This window comes from Puntigrus tetrazona, chromosome 6 (assembly GCF_018831695.1).
Source record: "Puntigrus tetrazona isolate hp1 chromosome 6, ASM1883169v1, whole genome shotgun sequence".
Lineage (NCBI taxonomy): Eukaryota > Metazoa > Chordata > Actinopteri > Cypriniformes > Cyprinidae > Puntigrus > Puntigrus tetrazona.
Window position 1 is genome coordinate 8,007,829 of NC_056704.1, and position 16,983 is coordinate 8,024,811.

General features: G+C 37.1%; 3 protein-coding genes across 3 annotated transcripts in view; 2 read left to right on the top strand and 1 right to left on the bottom strand.

The window, feature by feature from the left end:
• The first annotated feature begins 10 nt into the window (after positions 1 to 10).
• LOC122346803 (gap junction gamma-1 protein-like) lies at positions 11 to 5,096 on the top strand. Its single transcript, XM_043241655.1, has 3 exons — positions 11 to 157; positions 2,336 to 3,499; positions 4,466 to 5,096. Exons 2-3 carry the CDS (start codon positions 2,362 to 2,364, stop codon positions 4,477 to 4,479), a joined length of 1,152 nt encoding a protein of 383 aa, XP_043097590.1. The 5' UTR covers positions 11 to 157; positions 2,336 to 2,361; the 3' UTR covers positions 4,480 to 5,096.
• A 200-nt stretch (positions 5,097 to 5,296) lies between these two features.
• Positions 5,297 to 7,931, bottom strand: inha (inhibin subunit alpha). The gene is made up of 2 exons (XM_043242552.1): positions 7,570 to 7,931; positions 5,297 to 6,786 (listed from the first exon to the last, which is right to left on the bottom strand). The coding sequence occupies exons 1-2, from the start codon at positions 7,862 to 7,864 to the stop codon at positions 6,053 to 6,055; spliced, it is 1,029 nt and encodes a 342-aa protein (XP_043098487.1). The 5' UTR covers positions 7,865 to 7,931; the 3' UTR covers positions 5,297 to 6,052.
• Positions 7,932 to 10,065: 2,134 nt separating this feature from the next.
• The window catches only part of spega (striated muscle enriched protein kinase a), a 32,515-nt gene continuing 25,597 nt past the window's right edge, over positions 10,066 to 16,983 (top strand). Inside the window, 2 exon segments of the mRNA XM_043241775.1 lie at positions 10,066 to 10,373; positions 10,670 to 11,158. Of these exon segments, the coding sequence (XP_043097710.1) occupies positions 10,801 to 11,158 (358 nt within the window). The 5' untranslated portion in view covers positions 10,066 to 10,373; positions 10,670 to 10,800.

The window sequence follows — 16,983 nt, forward strand, 5'->3', positions numbered from 1 at the left end:
GAGGTGCTCACGTGGTGTGCTTCCAAACAGTGCACGGGTTAACCTAAAAAAAAAAAGGGTTGGAAGTAAATTGAACGAGAAGTGACGGAGTTTTGCTCAAACATATAAGTATTGTCAACAGCTGAGCACAGGAGCGCTAATCACCTGATAGACGGAGGTATGTGAAGGCTTTTCTTGTTTCTTACCTGTTTAAGGTGCGCTCGTTTACCGGAGCTACATGTGGCTTTTGAGAGTTTGCGGCTTGCGAAGTTGTAGCGTGTAAAAGAAACGTTTAATTAATCAGCTCAGTCTGTCAAGGAAACTTTAGTATATTGATTAATAAATCGATCGTTTTATTTTTTTTAATAAAATCCCGTCCAGGTAATTTAATATACAATATAACATAACATATAATAATATAGCTGTGTAGTAGTATACAATAATTTTGCACATATTCATGGAGATATGTAGTAGTAGTAGTAGTAGTAGTAGTAGTAGTAATAATAATAATAATAATAATAATAATAATAATAATAATAATGTACTCTGGCATGTGTGTTTGTGTTGTACCCAATAGAGCACTCGCCTTTTAAAAGTGATCATTCCTTTCAGCTTGAACTTGTGTGTTTGTTTGTTTGTGTGTTTTTGTTTTGGTTATTTTTTTCTTGGTTTGGATTGTGTGTCATATATGTGTTCTTAGTTTAGTGGGATGATGAGGGACAGTAAATTCAGACAGTACTGTGGTAAAGTATGAGCTGTTGTCTTCTGTGGCCTATCTGTACCTGAGAACTCCTCACCGTAGATTTGGTAATAAATAAGATGTTGTAAACACATTACTTTACTATCAACACTTGCTAGCTTTGCTGGTTCAGAATGGAGAACCCATGAGTTTTTACAACTCCTCCTTGCAGCTTTCTCTTGACCACAGAAGCTCGGTCTTGGTTCATTTCAGGTAGTGACCTGCTGTGACTTGTCCTTGTATTTGCCACAGCTCATAGGTGAGCTTGCTGATGTTGGCATGCAGCTACTCAGTACATTTCCATTAAAGGACGTAACTAATCTGAATTGAACTACGTTTAAAGTTAACTATTTAGTTAACTATCTAGTTAAAAAGTATATATATATATATATATATATATATATATATATATATATATATATATATATATATATATATATATATAAAAAAAAAAAATCTTACCATTTTCGTATCTTTTTTTTTCTTATTTTCATCAAGGCTGCATTTCTTTGATCAGGAAAAAAGTCATATATTTTATCTATTCTATATATAACCTATTTTTAATAAACGTTCAAATATAATTTATTTCTGTGATGCAAAACTGAATTTGTATTACTCCAGTCTAAAGTTTCACATGATTTTTTAGAAATCATTCTAATATGACGATTTATTATTAAAATGATAAATTTTGGCAAAATTGTGATGGCATTTTTTTTTTTTTTTAACTGCAATACTTTTTTCCAGGATTATGAAATTTAAAAAGAACAGCATTGACTAAAAACATAAACCGTTTCTAACAATATATATCTTTGCCATCATTTATTATCAATTTAATACATCCTAGCTGAATAAAAATGACCCCAAACCTTTGAATGGTAGTGTAAGAAAGGATTTCTATGTAGAATAAATGTTTTCTTTTTAAAGTTGAAGAATCCTAAAAAAACAATCACAGGTTTAAAAATTAAATATTTAGCAGCACAAATTTCCAGCACTGATTATAAATGACCATATTACCATTTTTGTAATGTATTTTTGAGCAAATAAATGCACTCTTGATGAATACACACACACACACATCTTAAGTCTCTGGAATTAAATTATTTTGTGCATTAAGCCTTAAGGGTCAGACAAAAGTGTTCTCACTTAAATCCTAAATTAGTAAGAATTTATATCTTTAACTGTAACTCCAAAATCCATCGCTCTTTTTTTGGTCTTGCATGCTGTCCTCCAAATAATAAATTAATTTAAAAAAATGTTGAGCACTTATACTGAATGTAATTAACCCTTAGGCTGAACATGATTTCCATTGAGGTTGGCCACTGTGTCCTGATAAACAAGCTATAGATCTGTAACAGAGGTCTCTGTGTGTGTGTGTGTGTGTGTGTGTGTGTGTGTGTGTGTGTGTGTGTGTGTGTGTGTTGAACACTGACACCTGCTGGAGCTCCAACCTTCATCATCGCATAACAATAAAATGCTTGCAATGTCAGATAATAATATAAAGTGTTACAGCATAAAACAAATGCATTTGATAGCATGCGATGGATACTGTGTTAATTCTGAATACGTGTGTTCCATATTCAATTCCTTTACAATCTTTTTTTTTTTTTTATTATGCAGTTTAGGTCTCTTGTGTTGGTGGCAACATGAGTTGGAACTTCTTGACACGTTTGCTCGACGAGATCTCCAACCATTCCACATTTGTGGGAAAGATCTGGCTCACACTCCTCATTATCTTCAGAATTGTTCTGACAGTGGTGGGCGGTGAGACCATCTATCAAGATGAACAGAGCAAGTTTGTATGCAATACTGCACAACCCGGTTGCGAAAACGTGTGCTACGATGCATTCGCCCCTCTATCACACGTACGATTCTGGGTTTTTCAAATCATTATGATCACGACGCCGTCCATTATGTACCTGGGCTTCGCCATGCACAAAATCGCTCGAATGGCCGATGACGAATATCTACCACGTAAGCGCAAACTGCTGTCTATGGTTCATCGAGGTGTGAGTCGTGACTATGACGAGGCTTACGAAATGGATGATGAAGTTCCCATGATCTTGGAGGAGATTGAGCCGTCTGAAAAGAATAACAAAGCTGTAGCTTCGGCCAAGACTACCCCTGCAGCCGATGCAAAGTCTGCAAAACACGACGGTCGCCGTCGCATCAAGAGAGATGGTCTCATGAAAGTGTATGTGCTGCAGTTGATCTTCCGCGTCGCCTTTGAGATAGCCTTCCTTTTTGGCCAGTACGTTTTGTATGGTTTTGAAGTCGTGCCATCCTACATTTGCACCCGAAGCCCATGCCCGCACACAGTGGACTGCTTTGTCTCGCGTCCCACTGAAAAGACCATCTTCCTTGTCATCATGTATGTTGTCAGTATACTCTGCCTGGCCCTGACTGTGCTGGAAATCCTTCATCTGGGAATCGGTGGTGTGAGGGACACTCTTCGTAGTCGATCGGCTCGGAGGCTCCCTGTACACAGGCCTTCCACGTCCACTATCTGTCACCGCCTTGCCAGTGCACCTCCGGGATATCAGGCTGTCCTGAAAAAGGACTCCACTGGCAAGCTTAAAGCTGAGTTCCTGGGAGACTCGGGAAGGGAGACATTAGGTGACGCCAACACTGGTCTACAGAGACGCATGAAAATACCAAATCAGGCCTTTCACCATGAGGATGTAGGGGCTTCGCACAGCAGTGGTCCAGACTCTAAAAGCATTGCTGTTGAGCAAAACCGACTCAACCTAGCTCAGGAGGGCTACGCCAGCTCCAAGGAAAAAGGTTTGTTTTGGGCTACCCTTCTTCTTTCGTGTAATGTTTGTATAAATGAGCACCCATCAAATGTGGGTGGAAATGGGTAACTCTAACTTAAGGAAAAGCGTGGTCACATTTACCACTGCTCTGCAAAATCCAATCACTTCAATTGGAAATTTGCATCGGGGCAAAAATGATCCCCCACTTAGCTTTCACTCGTGTTAATGTTACATTTACAAAAATTGCAAACTGAATAAACAAGTAGATAAAACCAGAATTTTTTCCTGTGAAATTTGCTGAAATGCCGCTAATGTGTTCACGCATTAAGCCTTTCACTTTGCAAGTCATCATTATTATCAGAGCCTTTGGAATTGGCAAAACAATGCAGTACAGTACACTACAGACCAGATACCACTTATTTTTATCATTTTATCATTCGCTAGGCTTTCAATACTGCGGGTAAAATCAGCTTTCAGTAATGAACGCTTATATACTGATGCAAAGTTCGTAGGAATTTTATCATCATGGAATCCTAGGTTTGCATAAATGATATTGCAGCGTGATTTCATCATTATCAGATGCCTTGGGACTGAGAATGATATTTGAGGAAATAGCTGGTAACCTTATAAACGGACACTTTTCAGCATGTCTGCTATTGAACTTTCACTTTGAAGTGAGCTATAGCTTAAAATTGAATTCATTTTTTTTTTTTTAGAAGTCACAGAAAACATTTAAGGCCGATTTGGTTCAGTATAACAAATAATAAAATAAGCTTTGATAAACCTATTTATTTTTTATATTTTTGTTATGGATAGAATTGGATTGTTAAATTTAAATTCTGTTCATAAGATATAAATCCTTGATTCCCGTCAGGTCTGAAGTGAATTGCCATGTTTTTGTGCACTTCTGGTGATTTTTTTTATTTTTTAAAAATTTAATTATTGATGATGTTTGATATTTAATAATATATAGTTTTATTTTCTGTTTTTAAAGAGTGTCACGCTTGAAGAGACTAACAGCTTTCCAACTCCAGGCTGAGATGTACATTTTGGTGGGCAGCCATTGACGATTTCCTGTTCATCTGGCACTGAATAGATCAACTCAAGGCTGAAATACAAACCGTGGCGAGCGGTTATTGACAAGGTTTTGTGTGCTCCTCTAAATGCGTATCAGAAGAAGTATTACTTACAGTATTAAAACTAAAGCTGCCAAATTGAAAGACCACAGAAACACCAGCTCTTATAATCCACATTACTGTACATTTCTTTAGCAGGCAATTATTTTTTTCATAGCGTGTCGTAACAACAGAACAAAGATACATCCCCTGTGTTGGTAAAGATATTTATAAATACTGTTCATTATTACTAGTTTTAACAGCTCAGTATTAATTGAAGCCTTTAGTCAAAATTCACAAATCATCCTGTTCAGATTATTTCAATGAAATAAAATGTCTGTGTTCTTGTCTGCAAAAACTGAAGGGTTTGTGTGTTATGTTATGTTGCTTTTTGATTGGAGTACAGTTCAAACAGTAGCAAGGGCGCAATAAATGTTGTCTGTCTTGTTGATATGCATTCTGAGGATTTTGCATTTAGAATTTTTGAATAAAATTATTGTAATACTCTTGCATCTGACCAGATTTTTACATTTATATATATATATATATATATATATATATATATATATATATATATATATATATATATATATATATATATATATATATATATATATATATATATATATATATATATATATATATATATATATATATATATATATATATATATATATATATATATATATATATATAATAAACCTGGAAAATACTTGAATTGTTTATTAAAATTTTTCTGCATACACTTACTATTAAAAATAATCTATGCAACATGTTATTGCATTATTATATATATCTGTGGTTTACATGGGGTTAATGGGGAAACTGCAATTTTGCAATGACATTATATAGAGGCACGTTACTTGTCTTTGATCATGTATATTTGGTGACCCAAGTAATATTCAACACAAAGTTTTGCATCTTATCAAAGGAGTGGTACTTTGACATATGTTTGTAATGTAGACCCATATGAGATGAAGACCATATTTGTTTGATGCTTCTTTTATTACCACATTTGTTAGTCACTTTGCTTACAATCACTTGCTAAATGAATAAATGTATTTAAATGACTTCATTCGTGCCGGTGGCCTAAAAAGGCCCGTTAATACTTGTATTTAATGGATTCCTTCTTACACTGGCCGTCATCTGTTGTCATAGATGTCTGGGTAATGTGCAATTTAAGTTTTTCAAAATTATAGTTTAGTTTACAAGGTTATGATGCTTTTCTCTGTAAATGTCTGTTTGCATAAGGAAATAAACTGCGAAGAGTTGACGCTGTATATGTTTTCTAAACATTACTGAGCAAGGTTTTACAGAAAACTGATATTGGTGTATTAACAAAATTGTAGTGTTACTAAATATAACAGTTAGATAAAGGTACGTTTGCAATCTTTTACACAGTTTTAAAACATTATTTGCTTTGATCATTCATTTAAAGCAGATAATCTTTAAGCCACAGCGGAGAGTTAGATGCAGTTGCACTCTTCTGGTATGATGTTAGGCAGGGTCTCGTACTTGAAGGAGTATCCCCCGTCTGAGGTGGTGGTAAAGCGGAGGGACTTCATGCTCTCTGGAACGGGAGCACAGCACTGGACGATGCCAAGTAGAGTAGTAATGCGCTCAGTGCTGGAGCAGTTGCCGTGGCAGTAGTAGAAGGTGAAGGCTTTAGGATGAACAATCCAGTTGTCCCAGCCAAGGTCCTCGAATGAGATTTCTATCTGTTCTCTTTTGCAATCTGTGTCATCAGAAGCAGGTCTCCTGAGCTTTTCGATAGCAGCTGGTGACCAAGGAATTTTGGGTGCTCTGCGTGAGCGGTCGGGGCCACTCGATCGGGTGTGGAGGTGCAAAAAGGGGGTTTTATCTTCTGAATCGTAGCAACTGCAGGACGGGCAACGGACCTGCAGCATGAAAGGGCCCACAGCCATGGCAATGTGGAGGTGGAGGTCTAACTTATAGGTGGTCCAGCCATCGGTGCAGCGTCTGACTGGACTTACGGATGCTTGGAGCAGCTCGTGGTAAGGGGTGAGGATGAAAAGGGGTGCTGAAGTGTTGTTAGAAGCAATGGTCTCTCCAGCATAGAACCAGAAGTGGGCAGAAGTGATGATGGAGTCCTGGCTGTCCAGAGAGGGCTGAAAGTAGTAGGTAAAGTGACCAGATGCAGCCTCGGAGGAGTTATCGGACATGTCCTTGCACGTAGACTCTATAAGTTATTAAGAAAGGTCAGAATGTGCAGCAATTGAAACTACGTGTGTTAAAATAGCCTCTTTGTTTAATAAAGAAAAAAGGATTTAGTGATTTCAGTATTAGGTTGGTCAATGACAAGTGTCCATGATAGATAATAAATAGTAGGTGAGTGAGTGAGTAAATGAATGAATTAAAAATCTTTTAAAAACTCTAGTTTAAGATGTGGAAAGTTGTTAGAAGTGTACCTTTTCAATTCATGTTGGTTTCATGTGGTTTTGAATTTTTTTTATACAATTTTAAACAATAATTGAACACTATCACTATCAAAAGTAATACTTCTAATCTTTCTCTCATGCATTTAAAATGTGAGTATACATATTATTTTTTTGAAATTTCTGGAATTTTTGGAATCTATTTTTTTTAATTCTAAATATTTTACAATCTAACCTTGCCCTGTCACAAAAATGTCATCATTTTAGCAGACTTTGACAGTTTTTTGTGCACGTTCCTTAATTTAGTTTACACCACTCATATTTAATAAGCAGGTCACCCTTTTCTGTATTACCTCACACCCCATGACTTTCACTTACAGACGTTTTCAAATATTTGTTGAAAGTAATAACAGCAATTAACTACTATCATCCCTGCACTCAAAACTTAATAAATAAAGTACTATAGTAAAGTGAGTTATTGTTTGAATTCCACTTAAATATTATGACCTAGCCGAGAATCCTACCAAATATCAAGAAGTTAGACATTATTGTTTTTCATATAGCTACCGGACATGAAGCAAGCTCACCTGAGCTTGGGAACAGAATGACCTGTGAAGACTCCTGATGGTGTCTTCTTTTGAGTCTCGTCTCTCTAGTCATTCGTGAAGCTGCATGATGTACCACTTTGTTCAGCGCTTGCCGTGTTGGCAGAGGCAATTGCAGAGGGGGCTCATCCATCCCCAAACCGTCAAGGATCCGTCGTTTTAGCCAGCCAAGCACCATGTCACGCGGTAATTCATCTCCTTGGCAGGCCTGGACCAGCGGAGGTGACAACGAAGCCCACAACATCAGGGCACCAGCGAATGAAGGCAAGGTAAACATCCTCAAAACTCAGGGTAAAATCAGACACTAAAAATTGCAGGCTTAAAAACAAAAAGTGATACGTATAGGTTTCCAAGTTTTCAGAGAACTCTTAACACCTTTGGATTCAGTCTCATGAGAGAGCTGGAATGAAACTCTCTCTTGACTATCTGTCTGGTACAAAACGTCTGTGACAGTTTTTTTGTTACACTCAAACAAATGGCGACCTTTGTTTGGGTTCATGCTATCACAGTGTGGACAGGACAAAACAGCTTTTGAGATTGCAATCCTTCGAGACGGTTTCTTTCCTCTTTCCTTTGTCCTTGAAGGGAATCGACACAGTATAACATTTTTAACATGGATATTTATTCAGAAAGTAGATTTACACAACCGATCAGGCCTAAGATATTCCTCCGGCCTTATCTTAAATTCAGAAGCCCATAATAGTTATTTTGTGAATGTTATTGCTCTTTGCTTTATAAGTCAAAGAAGACCCCTGAACTGAATTAGGTCTGAAAACATCCCATGGCTCTGGTCTTAAAGGGATAGCTCACCCCACAAATTTAAATTCTGTCATCTTTTTTTTTTTTTTTTTTTTTTTTGACAGATCATATAGATTATATATAATCTATTTAACATGTACATCATCCAAAACATTTTTTTGATAAATACATATATACTGACACATATTTTTTCACATCATACTGCCAGTCAATAAATGAAACAAGGTTTTAAGATTTTAACTATTGTTTTGTGGCTGTACAGTTTCTCTGTATTGGCTGTAATGATTATATATTCTTGATCATTTTATTGTTGCATTTATTTATCAAAACCCTTTATATGATTAAAATCTTATTCTTTGCCCACTGTAAGATTTTGCTGTACCGTGTTTCCCACGGTATATGAGCAGTATGAAAAGAACAAACAAGATAATGCATTATCAAATGTTTGACCTTGGCTGTGAAGATGTCTGGTCTGTCTTGTGCTTTGCCAGTGTCTTGGCAGGGCTATTCTTAAATATTTTCACATACACCACCAGAATGTATCAGACCTTGTGTTTGATACCAAATATAGCAAATATATAATGGTTTCTCTGATCTAATATCAGCTAAATCACCATTTAAATGTCTTTTCTTTTTTTTTTTTTTTTTTTTTTTTTTTTTTTGACACCTTAGTTTTGTTAGTCACATGTCTGCTTTAGATTTAGACTGTTGTACTAACGGGTACAGTGCATATGGCTTACTTCTACTTAATAGTCAAAATAAAAGAATAAATGTAGTAATCTAAGCTGTCTGCACTGTACCAGCAGGTGGGGTGAACCTACAAGCAGATGGCTTAGCGTTGTTATACTTTTTTAGTTTTCGCTGTCCGCGTGATGTATGAAATGTCATGTAGTAGCCTTTATTTGTATGATTTGAATTGTAGCGAAACTCTATAAGAAAAACTGAACTGCTGATCATTTTCTGGAGCAGAAGCACATACATTTTTTTTGTTGTTGTTCAGTACAACTTTTTAGTGCAGTGTATTGTATTATTATAATTCACTGTTTTGTAATCATATCATGTGCTAGCCCTTACTATCTTTAACCAATGAATCAGTCAACATACATTCAATGTCTTCACACACACACACACACACACACACACACACACACACACACACACACACACAAACAATGGTGTTGGTTGGTTACAAAGTATCTGGTATGTTTCAGAGCAGTGGGGAGGAGTTTGTGTGGAAGTTGTATTTATACTTGTCTGTACTATTTCTTTAAGACCAAGGGGTCAGGGTTTGGCTAGTTAGTGACAACGCTTAGTCCTTTCTGGTAGATGCTATAACTACCAGTACTTTATCGCTAATGATTTCCACTAAAAATTCATTATTGTATTCTGCGTTCAATTTAGGAAGCTATAAATAATCATAAACACTTAATTATCTTACAGTAGATGATAGATGAATAGATGATGAGTCTGAAAGTTGTGACGCCGATTGTTGCATTGTTGCTGCAAATGTTATAGGCTAATGTAAAATAAAAAAATTAGTCTTTAAAATAAATACATTTACGGAGTAATGTCTGTGTTTGACTTGCTCACCAAGCTTAGAACTGCATTAAACGCTCAAATGCTCTGATAAAAGCATTACAAGAGGCTTTGGGACGTCCTAAAAAAATTTCCACCTACCATTGCTCCAGCTGTCGCTTGAAAGCTAGCGGTAGTCGCCTGTCACCTCTACAGGGACTCGGCGTAGTATAAAGGGCATGGAAGGAAAGATAAAGGGGGGTAGAAGAGAGAATGGAACGTGTTAGATCTTTAAATGACTTGAGCTACTCTACCATCTAGTCAGCAAGGGGCCGTGTGACGTGCTGGAAGATTGCTGGGAGAGAGGGTCACGATCCAAAAGAGGGAAGGAACACTCTATTACCCTCTCTTGTATAAACAGACCCTGGTACTGGACTAATACTACATGATCCTGAGAAGGCTTAAAAAATTAAGCTGCAGTTAATGAAGATGTTCAGAGCCATTGTGTTGGGGTAAAACATTTCTCTTATATATCATTTATTTTACCGTTATTTGGATTTTGACATAGGGCTTAATTTGCTTTGTAATTTACAGTTCTTTATTCTAGTGTACATTAAATTTAAATTTAATATATATATTTTTTATATATATACAACAAAGTATAGTCATATTACATTTTAATTTGATGTATTTTAATTGTATGTGCACGTTATAATTTTGCATTTGTTTCTGATCAGACCATCTTCAATTAAATATTGTTAACGATTGCTGCATTTCGAAATACTATTGCTTTGAATTATTTTTGCAGATCGCGGAGCTTCATCATGACAGCCTGTAAAAAACTGGGGAATATAATATCTCAACAAGTCAGTGCCCGCCAAAGGATTTGTCTCACTGCAAAAAACTGAGTTTAAAAGTACAGCCCGGTAAATAATCACAATGAAAAAAGCTGGGTTGGTGAAGAGAAACTCAAGCTCCGTGATTACCCCGACTCAAGAAACGTCGATGGAGCAGTCCCCTGATGAAGCTCCACCTGTGTTCCTCCGAAAGCTGAAGTGGGCCGCGGTCGCAGCAGGATGTGATATCCGTCTGAGGGTGTCTGTAGGAGGCAACCCGAGACCCACACTGCACTGGTACCTTAATGACGACCCTTTGATAAATGATCGTGAGGATTATGATGGCTTGTGGATACGAGATTGTAAGCAAGCTGATGGAGGCCTCTACACCTGTGTGGCTGTTAATCTCCTGGGGGAAGCTAGGACCAGTGCTGTCCTTGCAGTGCTGGACCTTGAAGAAGGTAAGATGCATTGTATTTATAGTACGTGCCTGAGAGTATAAATGCAAAATCTTGCAGAAGAAAAAATATTTCCCAAGTCTCTTTGAAGCCAGCTTGATTATGCGCTTAACGAAAGATGCATTTCTCTTAATGTGATCGCCTTTGCTTGATGTACAGCATATGTCGACTTTATTTCTTTCAATGGTTCTGAACCTACGCTATCAGAAAATAGTACCTTTAGGAATGCAACAGCTTATCACTGGGGCTGTACCCTAAAAGGGAAAGCACTGTACCTTATCTACTTTATCTAAAGTCCCGCTTCTGTGAGTTATTGCTGTTCTGTAACTAAAATACACGAGAGCCACACCAACTTCAACGCAGTCAATGGCTATGACTATGCAGGGTCATCAGCTGTCAGAACACTCAGCACCTCACACTCTTGCTCTTTTAGGCACTGTGTATCTCGTCCCGTTCTCTTCTCTCTCTCTCTCTCTCTCTCTCTCTCCGTCTATCTCTGGGTATTTACAGCCTGGAATGTGCCAGAGCTCCAGTTACAGATTTACTGTTACTCTGCAACACATCATTCTCAATTATAGATGTGGCTTTGTTGGACTGCTGCCTGTTCTTTTATTTAGACCCACAATGATAACAAATCTGAACAAGAGTTAAGAAATTACAAAGCATCATTGATCCACTCAGAAACGTATTTCCCATTTAGTGAATGAAATGTTGCTAAATAAAAATCGCCGGATAATTTCCTGGCTTGACTAATGAAATAAATATTGACTTTATATGACAACCAATAAAGGGGATCGACGATTGTCTTAAAGGAGCGGGAGAAGCATCCTTGAAACGGGAGAGATAAGATAAACATATGAATATGAGACTATTTTTCTTACTGATAGCTAAGCTTTAGAGCTGTGCCAAAAGCTGAATATGCCTTCATGGTAATCTGATGGTATTAGTGAAAGGCAGAGTGTGAGAGAGGTCCTCTCAGGGTTTATTATACCACTCAAAATAGACTGGACTCTCCCAACAACATCAGTGAGTTCTGAGTTTAATAAGAGAAACATACCCGGACAAAAGGGTCTGAACTGACTTCATTGTTGTGGTCTGGGGATAATGAGAGCATCACACTGGAAACCATGATTAGTCAAAAGTCGTCTGATCAGAGGAATGCCTCGGGTAATGTGAAGAGGGGAACTGTTGGTCCTAGAAAGGAGAAACAACAAGGTGAGTTAGGTTTGCACAAAATTCTTTGTCTGTGGCTATCCAGATGAGTGCTATAATGCTATATATATATATTTCCTCTGATTAGGTAAAACCAAAGTATGTTAATCTAGCTCGCAAACTGGTTCTATCGCACAACATTTATGGGAAAAAAATACATTTGTGACATTTATCATTATTATTATTATTATTTTGGTGGTGTGGTTTGAGGGGTAAATGGGACACAACAGAGTGATGTGTAAGTCTCCTTCTGCCTCCCTACTTGAACCCAAATCCTACTTGTGACACTCCATTTGATAACTTCATCCTTGCATCTGCCTCTGTCAATACCAGGATTCATAAGTCAGTGGAAAAATCCATAAAACAGAAACTAAATATTAAAGTTTACATGAATTGATGTGACAAAATCACATCAGTGTGTTTTCTTCAATGTGCAGATATATTTAGATTAAACAGGAAGTTAGGATGAGACATATTAAAGAGCATATCCTGTTTTTAGTTTGCCACAGCTCAGCAAAGCAGGACAGTTTGTGATAGAAACAATTGTGATAAAAAAAGAAAAAAAATTAATAAAAAGGCACCAGTTATGTAGAGGACCTGCACATATAACACCAAAGTACGGTTTGAGTTTTGGTCACACTTCATGCACGGTAAGTTTGAGCAAAGACGGCGTAAATACATGCATGTGTATATAAACAATAGAAATACAAAATATCACCTGCAAAAATGTTTTTAAATACATAGCTTTCCATTGATGTATGGTCTGTTACAATAGGTCAATATTTGGCCATTTGAGGGTGCGAAAAAATCTAAATATTGAGAAAATCACCTTTGAAGTTTATCAAATGATGTTCTTAGCATTGCATATCGCTAATTACAAAAGGTTTTAATATTTTTACGGTAAGAAATTTCCAAAATATCTTCACGGAACACGAACTTTACTTAATTATGATTTTTGACATTAAGTAAAATGTATACCTTTGACCCGTTTAATGTATTACACTACACTACTTATGACTGGTTTTCTGATCCAAGGTTACATATGAAAACTGTGTCTCACCTGGTTGCCTGTTGATTGCAACATCGCCCAAAGTTGCCCAGCAACATTGCTAAAAAATGTTCTCTCATGTATCATCAGCTTTACACTTTAACCCACTCTTAAATCCTCTGTATCATCAGCCTGGGATGGGTCAACACTGTAGTTATACATGAAATTACAGAAATTAGTTACAGACATAATTAGATGCTTGTATTTTTTATAAATATAAGTACAATGTAAAGCAATAAGTTCATTATATTCATTGCACTTTTAAGACACATCTCACTTTATGAATCATTTAGCCATGTTTTTTAAATTTCTCTAATGGCCTCTCCACTAAAACCTGCAATACTGCAATATACAGTATAAATTATATACAATTTATAAATGTACACAGTAGTTCACCAACATATAGCTATATTGTCTTATCATGTACACAGCAAGCAGTAATACTTTAATACGTTTAATAAATGCAACTGACTAGCCAGCTGATAAAACCAAAATTTAACCAAAATTCCAGTGGTTTAGTTTGGTGGAGATATGACCCTGCTGACCTGTGAGGACCAGGTCATCCCCAGCTGCATAAGGTCCTCAGAGTACCTAATCAGTGGGAGAAATTCAATTAAAATAGCAGAAGTGTGGATCTCAGACAGTCAAATATCATTATGGCCTGGTGATCTTGAAAGCAGTTGCCCGCTTTGATGTCCACATTAATCAACTCAGTAGACAGCAACAAATTCAGGAGTTAGGAGTCTCTAACAACCATATTATCTTTTAAGATGATAAGATGCGTATAGGGCTGCTCTTAGACCTCACTGTATTTAGGCTGCAATTGGAAACCAAGGTAACACTGGGTAATGAATCCTCAACACCTCTCTATATTGCCATCATACCTTTCTGGAGCAGGGAGTTTAGAGTTGGGTAGAAGTCCTACCGGTGGCCTCAGCTGAGGGTGATCTTGAGGCTGGAAGAACAGGCAAGGCTTTTGATATGGTCTGCTGTATAATCTCAAGAACAATACGATCATACCAAATTCTTTATGTTCCAATAAACACAAAGGTCGAAGACATAGATAAACAAAAATGGCAACAGACAACATTTAGCCTTCCTAAACTAAGGTCTCTACAAGGCAGGCTCGAGACTGAAGAGGGAACAGCAGGTTGTGCTACTTAGTGGCAGTGAGACTCATGGTTGGAGGGAATCTTAAAAGACGTTATTCTAGTTTATTGTCATGTCTGTTATGTGGTTCTTGTGTATCCTGTCTTGAGCTTCTTTAGTTCATATGCTTGCCTTTGTTGCGTTTGTCATGTTTTCGTTGATTGGTTTTGTCATATGATCCAGAAGATTGCCAGCACTGTAATTATAAGTTCTATGGGCATGTGGACTTTTTGAAATTGATTGTGTTGCCATAGGAACACATCGTTCTGAAGTGGTCAGCTCTGTGTAGAAAATTACTTGTTGTCGTCTTGCAATGATGGTAATTACAACACGGCATGGTCACACTAATAATACCAGACTCTGACAGAATGTCCTGGGTGAGTTTAAATGCAGAGCGTAGTTGCAGCTATCATGGAACAGGTGTGGATAATTAATAGTCTGGGGAGAGTGAACACTTTGTTGGTGGAAAGAGAGAACTTGCTATTGATGTGACATACCTAGTCACCTTGTATTTAATATCATCTATGCATTCAGTTAGTGCAGCAAATTGGTAGGTTTTGTTGTTCCTTGAGGGTCTTGAGGCACTAGGTATGCCTTGACACAAAGTATTAATGATCAGATAAATACAATCGAACCCCCATACTTTCTCTTTTGTATTCTCTTCCATTTTTCAAACCATCTGACGAGCCTATGCATACTGATGTTACTAATTTTCCTCCTTCAAAATTGAAAGGATGGCATAGTAACAGCATATGTGTTAAACTTAAAATGTGAAGTGTGGAATCCACAGGAGTATTCACATTTTTGGGACTTCAGTGCCCTGAGAGCCTCACAGCTACCAAAACACTCATGTTTCTGGGCACATATACCCCACAATCGATTTACTTAATGAGCTGTGGTGGAAACATTGAAGAGACTCTCAGGCTGGGCAATAAGCACCCTTCAACTTCTCCATCTACATCCAGCTTCTTCTTTGTGGCCAATAAAACATGATAGACCGAAACCTTGCATTCATTACCATACAAAGTTTATTGATTGAACCTTCTGGTGCTAACTTCATTGCTTCCCTATCATCTACATACAGACCACTACTGTCCTGTAGAATATAAATTTAACCCTGATCAAACACAACTGAGCAAGCTAATAGCCCCCAGATTCTGCTTATGATCACTTGCCACTGTTGGACATAGCTTCTGTGTGACAGCTGACTGAATGTTGGAGTGAATGTACAGTTTGCTAATGGCCTGTGGAGACACTGAAATATCTGCTTATCAGAAAAGTATCTGACTATAGTCTTCAATTCATATCCCAAGTCTGGAGTGGTTCAAGTTATAGGGTATCACTGCTAAGCCTTATTTAGAAGGGACTAGTTTTACAGGGGTCATTAGATTTTTTTATGTTTATGTACTTTGCAATTTTTTATTATGTCTGAATCTACCACGTCGTTGTTTTTCTCGCGCAACCTCTGTACTTCCAGAGCAAATTACCTACTGTATTTTTGGCAAACTCAGTGATTCTTTGAGAAATCTAATCCTGTCTGAATGTGAATGTCTGTGATTTACCACAGATGCTCCTACTACATGCATTTTTGATACGATTGCCTCCCGGCAAAGAAAGAAAAAAACTATAATAAAATCGAGAGCTAGATAAAGTAACCTGTCTGGCTACTGTAAAATCAGCATCAGTTAAGATTATCTATGTTCATTTCTACACTCAATTACATAATGTTTTAATTACATGTACGTTAATAAAAACAACATGGTTTTACTACAAAAAAAGTTATTTGTTCACCGTGGTATTTGTAGTAAAATTTATATCATTGTAATCAATTCAAATTAATATACACAATGCACACATAAAGAGCGAGTGATCTCTGTAATGACCAAATGTACAAAACAGACCTTCCCACCTCCGTAATAAACATGAAGATGTCTAAATTAGTGCATGAAAATCATAGACGTCAGATGATAAATTTAGAAAACTAGTCCTAACTGAACAGAGCTCGAGACTTTCTTGCGATAGCCAGGCCAAGTACAAAACCCAGGAAATCTCCTGGAGCAAGTTGCATAAAATGTATAATTCAGTAATGAAACTCTAGATGGCATCGTCTTAAGGGGTGTTAATGTAAATGTTGAGAGTTAAATGATTTGGCAAGCTGATTGGTGCGTATGCAGCCAATGAGCTCACAGCCTTGCATTTATATGGATGGCTAGTATTCACATTAGATTTTTACAGCATGCTTTCTCTGAAACCCTCCACCTTCCCTAGCTCCACCTGTATAGATCTACTATGGGTGTATTTTATATGCTATTTGTGCAGCAGCAGTATGACTTGAATACTCACAGCACCATATTGCCATAGTTCCTGTACTTGCAGCAGCAGCAGCAATAATCTACAACTAAAGCAATTACCAACAGCA

Bases quoted from the DNA above. Each gene is read 5' to 3' on its own strand.
- inha (XM_043242552.1), bottom strand. From the start codon at position 7,864: ATGTTTACCTTGCCTTCATTCGCTGGTGCCCTGATGTTGTGGGCTTCG. The intron at 6,787-7,569 runs GTGAGCTTGCTT...AATAACTTATAG, and splicing joins CATTCTGTTCCCAAGCTCAG to AGTCTACGTGCAAGGACATG.
- LOC122346803 (XM_043241655.1), top strand. From the start codon at position 2,362: ATGAGTTGGAACTTCTTGACACGTTTGCTCGACGAGATCTCCAACCAT.